The sequence below is a fragment of the Varanus komodoensis genome, unplaced genomic scaffold (genome assembly GCF_004798865.1).
Source record: "Varanus komodoensis strain SLA01 unplaced genomic scaffold, ASM479886v1 scaffold7_1, whole genome shotgun sequence".
Taxonomy (NCBI): domain Eukaryota; kingdom Metazoa; phylum Chordata; class Lepidosauria; order Squamata; family Varanidae; genus Varanus; species Varanus komodoensis.
This window is the reverse complement of record NW_025336479.1, coordinates 1748843-1756725: the sequence shown is the minus strand read 5'-3', so window position 1 is coordinate 1756725 and position 7883 is coordinate 1748843. Positions and strand designations below refer to the sequence as shown.

The window sequence follows — 7883 nt, the reverse complement described above, 5'->3', positions numbered from 1 at the left end:
AGAGCATAACCAGGGTGGTAGGAAACATTTCTCATGTCATTTTTGAAATGCCACAAAAATAACTGCTGGAATTTTTGGCCTATTTCTAGCAGGGATTCAAATAGTGTTCTTTAGCACCCATTGGGGAATTATAGCACACTGAATAAACCTGAGTTCAAATGCATAACTTTGGGTTTATTTTCTTTGGGTTTATTTTTAAACGAGTGGCAATAGTTTGATTTACATTCAGTTATAATCTGCTTAAAGTAATGCACAGATGGGGTCAATTCAGCTTTGGGAAAAATACAAATGGCCCTTTGTAAATGCAGGCCAAGATTTTCCTATGAATATTGTGCATATTACAGGAAATGCAAGAGTGGAGACCCCAAATGGAGTGGCAAATTTATGCTATGGTCTTATTCGTTTTCTTGAGTGCTTCATCTTTACTATGTTATAAATTTTAGAATGTGAACAAAATACTCTATTAGAAATTGTGATAGCATTTTCAAGCAGTGCACTCATGCTTCATTATTCAGAATGTGAAATATGGGTGCAAAGGTCTCTTACTACTGATATTCAGTAGGCCCTGAAAGTACATATGGGGAATAGAAAAATTTCAGGACGTGTCTGTAAAACAGTACATTTATGTCTTGTAAAGAACTTGACAAATATTAAATATATTTAATAATCTGCATTGGAACTTATATGTTTCCAACAAACATGGCCCATCCTTTTCCAAAGGAACTCTTGCTCAGACAACATAAGGACGGGTTCATATGCAAAGCTCAGGGAACTAAGGTTCAGTTTGGATGCCAGGAAATACTTCCTGATCGTTAGGACCCCTAGGGCATGGAATGGGCTTCTATGGGAGGTGGTTGAAGCCCTACCAATGAGGGCGTTAAAGGGTAGGCTGGACATGAACATGGTAGGCATGTCATGAGTGGAGCTGGCTGGAGCCTGGGGGAGGCCCCTTCTGACTCACTCTGTTTCTATTTTTCTATATTTCTATACTTGTAAATGCTTATAATCCATTTGCCACTTGCAAGCCTGATCTCACATGGAGATAATAATGTGTGCACCACCATGTTTTTCTTGATAAACGCCTTTGGATATTTGCAAGTGCCTGTGTGGAAGGGGAATAGGACACTGGGAACCAACCTTGAATGAAATACATGTGTAACTCTTTGAACACCTTTGGTATTTTTGTCATAATTTCTGCTTAAAAGCTGATAGGAGAGGCTGTCAACAAATCATTTTTGGTTACCAAACTGTGTATTCAAAGGGATCTTAAATTGAATGCCAGAAAATTCAAGTTTCCTAGAAATGTCGAAAAGCAAATGATGTTAATTGTGACAGATTTGCCTTTTCCTATTTGTAGTTTGCCCACCATCTTAACTTCATTCTGAACTTGCCTGACCATTTATGCAGAGCAGTCTCCTTGTTTTCGCTTGCTATGAAATATACCCTCTGCTTGCCTCTTAGATGTCGTCATGCTGCCATAGCTAAGTACTTTGGGGATGGCAAACCACAGTGCAACAAGTGCTGTGATTACTGTAAGAATGCAGTAGCAGTGAAAAGGCAAGTAGAGGCACTACAGCGCAGCACCAATACCTGGAGCAGAACTTGCATTGGACCCTCTTCTTCCGCTTGGAATGACTATGACTCAGACCTGTATGAAGGAGGAAAGAAAGGATACAGAAGGTATGCATTGGCTCAGCTGACTCTGGTAGAAGCTGCAGTAAGCTTGGTTGACTAAGCGGAATGAATGCCCTCAGAATCCAAAGCTCCTTTATGGATCAGCTATACCTTATAGTTGGGTAAAGGCCTAATAGTTGATGCTGGACTTGGAAATGAAAAGCATGAACAGAAAATAGTTTTAAAAGGTAATGCTGGGTTCAGATTATGGCAGAGCTGCTTTTCCACGATAAATGTAGTGATGCAGCCCTCTTGAGTTAATAAAACATGCAATTGGCTGTCACAAATGTTTCAAGTTGTATGTCACCCAACCCCCCCCCACCCCCCCCCCCCCCAATTGCAGGCAGGGACAACGGGCAGCAGCAGCTCTTCTATTCAGGGCTAGAACATTGTTCCAGTGTCTTTCCATCCATCCATCCACTTAAAAGTGGGGAGTCCAAGCAGAGGAACAAGGCAATTGCACATGCCTCAAGTAGCAGGGCACTATGCACCCTGGCTGCAAGTACCCTGGACTCACATCACTTTATTTATTTTATTTTATTTTTCGATTTATATCCTGCCTTTTTCCTACAAAGGGCTCAAGGCAGCTTACATCTCCTCCTCCATCTTATCCCCACAACAACAACCCTGTGAGGTAGGTTGGGCTGAGAGTCTGTGACTGGCCCAAAGCCACCCAGTTGGCTCCATGGCCGAGCAGGGACTAGAACCCAGATTGTCTGAGTCCCAGTCGCAGGCTCTTAACCACTACGCCACACTGGCTCTCCTTTTTGTCTTAAATTATCCCCCTGATATCATGTGCTCACAGTAGCATGATAGTTTTCTCAGAAAAATATTTCAGATGTCTAGTAAGAAAATGTGGTTTCAGTGGGAGAATTAAGTGTTCAACACTGCTTTCTTGCTGGAAACAGTGAGATCAGAAAGTGCTTAATATTGCCTGGATTGTGCCCTTATTTTGCTTCTTTACCTGTGTTTTATTCTAGTGTGTAACAGAAACATTAAAACAAAATGTTAGGGAAAAATTGGCTATTATTGCACTTCTTAGGTAAAAAAAGTTTGCACTATATAACTTTTTGGTACCTGTTGTTCAATGTACCATTAGCATCTTTAATTCTTACACAGCGAGCAAACAACAAATACCATTTAGTTCAAGTTAGTACATGACTTTGATAATCCTGCAAAAACCAGTCAATAAATCTACACTTGTTGGCAAGTCTTTTTAACAAAGAAAGTGCTCATTATAAGAGCTTCTGACCTTACAAATAACATTTATTATTTAACATGTATGTTTCTGATACTGACAGTTCATATGTACTTGGACTTGGTGACAGGAATATGGAGGTCACTATTGATTATGAGAAGATCACAGACTCTAAATTTAATTTCAGGCTGTACCAGGTGATGTGATGGTTCTGACTTGCAAGGAAGTCTGGCTGTGGATGTGGTTCTAGTCTCTGAAATACTATGATAATAGTAGTTGCTTGGTTAGGGTTCCTTGCTGATAAGATTGGAATTTTACAAGATTCTCCTGTACATTTTGTATTTTTTTCTGGATGAATATTTAGATATGATGAAGACAGTGGGAGCTTGGCTGAAGCAAATGAAGAGAAGCAAAAGAAAGAATGGAACAGTTTTTATAAGAAACAGATGAATTTACGCAAGGTAAGTTGGTATCCTTTCTACAGAAGGCAGGGGCTGTTTCCACAAAAAGGCGGTGTGTTTGGGTAAGTAGGCAGCACAAGCCCGTATGTGTCTATTTAGAAGATCTTATCTTCTTCAACCATTCAGTCATGTCCAGCCCTTGGCCACTCTATGGATCATTGTTCTCCATGCTTCTCTGCCTCGTACTGCTTCCTTCAAGACTGCCATGTCCATCCCAGCGCCTGTCTTTATGGTGTCCAGTGAATGGGTGCTGGGAGGTGGGAGGGAGGGTTCTCCTTTTTCCACTGATCACTCCCAGCATGATTGACTTTTCAAGTGAGTCAGCTCTCATGACATGACCAAATATAGCAGTCTTTCAGAAATAATCCCTACTAAATTCAGTGGGACTTACTCCCAGGTAAGTGTCTTTAAGATTGCAGCCCTTAGCGTAGGTAAAAATTATGCCAGCCATTGGGCTTGTTTTGCGTAATCATCTTAATGTGTGAAAAAACATTTGATGCCTAAAAAAATACTGTGTGCTTGTTGCCTTCTCTTGAACCTGAACCTTCTTGTTTTCTCTGAGAGTAGGAGGAGAATACTTTTTCTTACATTCTTCATTGCTCCATGAGAGAAGTTTTTAAGGTTGCATCATCCTTTTTATGTGACTAGAAACATGTCTGCCCAATTGTCTTCTGAATGCATGTGTATGGATCAGGCAATGTGGGATGGAAGTGGGTGGCTTTCCTTGTGCTTTGATAGTCACTCATAAAAAGTGAAATGTGGGGATAAATTACTATAATTGCCAGTTAGCTTTGGCTTAGAGTAAATACTGTTAAGTAGACATTGGGAGATTTAATCTGTCCTCTGGGTACAAGTCTTGGATTCTAAATCCAAGCCAGTTTAATATAGTATATTTTGTGTTTCCTTTTGGTCCACTGAAATACATTGTTCCTGATGTATACCTCTGATTTTCTTCCCTTTGATTTAATTCAGGGAAAAGAACCAGCAGAAGACAACTTTGTCCCTCCAGGTAAATTTCTATGTTACTCCATAAATCAGAGTGTTTTTAGACAAGTTTTTCATTATTATTTTTGAGGAATCAGAAGGTACCATTCATACAGTCTTAGCTGATGAGGCCTTTTTGCTGCAGAATGTTTAATGGATGCTAGAAAGCTGTTCTCTGGTATCTCCTGAAGGGCATTCTGGCACATTGGGTTAGCCCTTCCCACTGGCCAACACTCAGGGTCTATTCCAAACGATCTGCTCAAGGGGAGGGGCCGTCCTGCCTTTCCAGGCTGGCCCTGCCTAATGTTGACAAGACAGGGTCCCCACTGAGCTCAGTTTTTCCTCAGATTATTTTTGTCAGTTGCTCTTTATTCTCCTCGCATTTCTTCCCTCCCACCCCTGCAACTTTTTCTGGGTTTCATTAGAGCGAGCAGCCTTGGATGCTGCGGTGCGAGCTGCTCCTGGATGCAGGGAGGAACAGCACGCTTTCCTAGACAAGATAGTCCCTGGGCTGTTGGGCTTTCTCTTCACTGTGGTGTGAAAAGCTTTGCTCCACCCTTGTTTTCTCCTGAGGACACTGGGCAAAGGGTGACATAAGGAGCAGCACCCCTCCCTTCCCCATTAGTGATTGTGGATACAGGTTTCACTCCACTGCCAGCCATGTCCTCCCCATTCAAATATGCAGCCTGCCCCTTCCCGAGACCCACGTGGGAATAGTTTGTGCACCGTCATCTGTACACAGCAACAGAAGCCTCAGAGCACAAGAGGAGGCTGCAGTGTCGCTCCTCTGCATTGGCTGGCAGACCACTCAAGGGGCCAGGAAGAGTGAATCTATCTGTGGTCCTTCCCTATTCTTCTCAGTGGGTGCCAAACTTGAGTAGTGACAGGCCCACTGCTATCTCCTTGCTTTAGTCAAATAGTTTCTGGCACAGGATATTAAAGACACAGTTTTGCATCTGGAGGGAAATGAGCTGCCAAGCTAGTCACTGTCCCGTTTTAGATTGTAGAAGTCCCATCAGGGGAAGAAAAAAAAAAGGCTCCCTGTTCTGGGGCAGATTGGACCACAGAAAGAACGAACAGAAATGCTGGCTTCCTGGGGTTACTCTGAAGAGATTTCCTGAGTTCCCTTCACAGCATTTTCACAAAGTTGCTGAGTGAGGTTCCCTCCCCCACCAAAATAAACTTGTCTGTCAGTCCAAGATAGAGGGAACTGTCCCTCAGGAGATTAACTATACCAGAACTTTTCCCACTCAGAAACAGATAGGGTGACAGACTCTGTGATTCCAGGTTTTATTCCTGGGGGACTTTTTTCTTAGGAAACATTTAGACTCCCAGCTCCCTCAGAAACAGGAGGCACCGTGGCTGTTAGAGCCAAGATGAAGGCGTTCTAGCTGGGGATTTTCCCGCATTTTTTCTCTGAGGCTGCTGTAAAAGAAAGAGCATTTCTATTAGGGAGCTGCCGCTCTCTCCCAAGCCCTGAGGGGCCAAGAGTGACAGCAGGAGCCTGTTGGCTTCTTCAGATAACTACTGCTCTGAAATAGATATGAATTCTTCATGACACTGTGGCTAGATTCACACAACAGTGACAAGCTGTGGTGATTTCTTACTGTTTGTTTCTCATATCATCTTAGTCCAGTTGTGGCATTTCAGCCTGGTAGGGTTGGTCTGCAGAAGCAGCGGTATGTTCTATGGTTTCTGCTTATCATGAGTGCTTTATGTGTCATCCAACTCTGCAGAGCCCAGAACAAGGGAGCTGCTTGGCAAAAGAGGCTGTTGCTGCTTTTGCCAAGTGGATAGCCAGAGAGTTCCACTGACAGCTGCCCTGGTTTATTAGAGGCTTCCTGGTTACTGCTGCCTCCTGCTCCAGAGATCTTTGGGAAGGAGCAGAGTGATCACTCACTTGATTCTATTCCACTCCACACACCTAAGAAAAAGCCTCTCATGGTTGACCGGGAGGAGGGGAATCAGCTGGCTGGAGGTGCCCCCAACATGGGTCAGTACCTTCCAGCTGATTGCTCTCCCCATGGTTATCTGTCATGATGAGTTGTTGTGCATGCCAATCCACCCTCTGAGTTCAAGGGTTCCCCTGATAGACAGCCTGATAGTTAAATTTCAATGCCACAGTTGTGACTAGCTGTTTAATCTTTCTACCAGGATTTCAAGTCTGACTTGACAAATCCCTAGAACTTACACCTAAGCTGAGCCTTCCATTTAAGGTTTAGGCAAGTTAGCTGTGGCTTCTGCATGTGATAATAATGGAAGATAACAAGTTTAGCCTGCCTGCACCCTGGCAGTGGGAATGCACTTCAGCCACTCAGGGGAAGTGGTTTGCAAGTTACGCAACTGGGCTTTCTTACACACCTTTGCTAAGCAGAACATACTTGATGTTTTTCTGGGGGTGTTCCACACACAAATCAGCATACCTACATTTTCCTTATAAGCTTCTGCCTCTGCCATGTGAAGCTGGTAGATAAAGTCTTTTAGACCTGGTTATTCTTTTTAGTTTTGTGTTGCATTCTTATTTTCATGGCGATATATTTTGGTGCCTTTCCACTTGTTTTCAGTTTTCTCTGTTCTGTTATGTTAATCTCCTTGTTTTCAGTTCAAGGTTGAGGGGCTATTTGCTTTTTCAGCTCAGTCCGGGAAGGCAGAACATTCATTCTCCTTCAAGAGGTTTGTTTGGATTGGATTCTGCCTGTTGAACAGTGGGAGGTATTAACCCAAATGTCTTGGAATGCCCTCCAGAAGATACACAAAATAGGAATCCATAGTAAGAAACTTCTCTTTTACAACAGCAAACACTGCCTGTACATGAAACTAAAGAGCCCAGGATTCCATGTGAGACTGAACTGAAATCCAAAGATAGCATGGCCTAATATAGATTTATTGCTAAGTAAACTAGATTTAAACCAAGCTCTGGCCAAATGAAAAGGGGCAGGGGGGTAGGACATTGTTCTTGTCCATTTCCCAAGTCACAGGAAAATTGTGGATGGTTTCTTCATTACTAGGTACCATGCTGGACATTTGTCACAACTCCAGTGATTTAGTTCTTCTTCATGGCCTCTATACTACACATATGGCCTCTGCGTGGCTGTTGTTGGAAAGATTCTACAGTTGAGACAGTTTGGTGGGAACCCCTTCTTTACCCTCAGTCTTGGTATATAGGAGGGGTTCCTGCCCATTCCCTGAGTTGTTCTTCGGCCATCATTGTGGTGCCTCAGGATTTTATCTCTCTCTGCAATTTCTAGCATTTTTTTCTTTCCACTTGTTACCTACAACTTTTTACTCTTTCCTCCTTGTCTTCCAATCTCCTTTCCTTGCATCCTTTTTATGTATGTGTTTTTGTATTTTAAAAATTCCCATCATTTTTCTCTTTTATCATCACTTTTTGCCTTTTTTCTTGCATCAGCTTTCTAATACAGCTGCTTCTAAACAGTTTCCTTACCAAGGTGGCACTAAAGGTACCCTTTAAAAAGTCCATCCAGTCCGTAAAAAGTGGCAAACTCCCACAGACTGATTGGCACTTCCTCTGCTTTTTCCGCCTAGGAGATGGGCATGTTATTCAT

The 7883-nt window shown here is 42.7% G+C and overlaps 1 protein-coding gene across 9 annotated transcripts in view; it reads left to right on the top strand.

The window, feature by feature from the left end:
- Positions 1–7883, top strand: part of RECQL5 (RecQ like helicase 5) — a 65886-nt gene that overhangs the window by 37737 nt on the left and 20266 nt on the right. For 7 of the 9 annotated variants that reach the window (XR_006416952.1, XR_006416953.1, XM_044453666.1 and 4 more), the window contains 3 exons: positions 1462–1680; positions 3237–3333; positions 4306–4342. Coding sequence is in view for 5 of the 9 variants with exons in the window: in XM_044453666.1 (XP_044309601.1) it covers positions 1462–1680; positions 3237–3333; positions 4306–4342 (353 nt within the window). In the remaining 4 variants the exon portion in view is untranslated. Of the gene's footprint in view, positions 1–1461; positions 1681–3236; positions 3334–4305; positions 4343–6950; positions 7088–7883 lie in introns of those variants that run through there. The other 2 variants (XR_006416954.1, XR_006416955.1) reach the window with 2 other exon arrangements.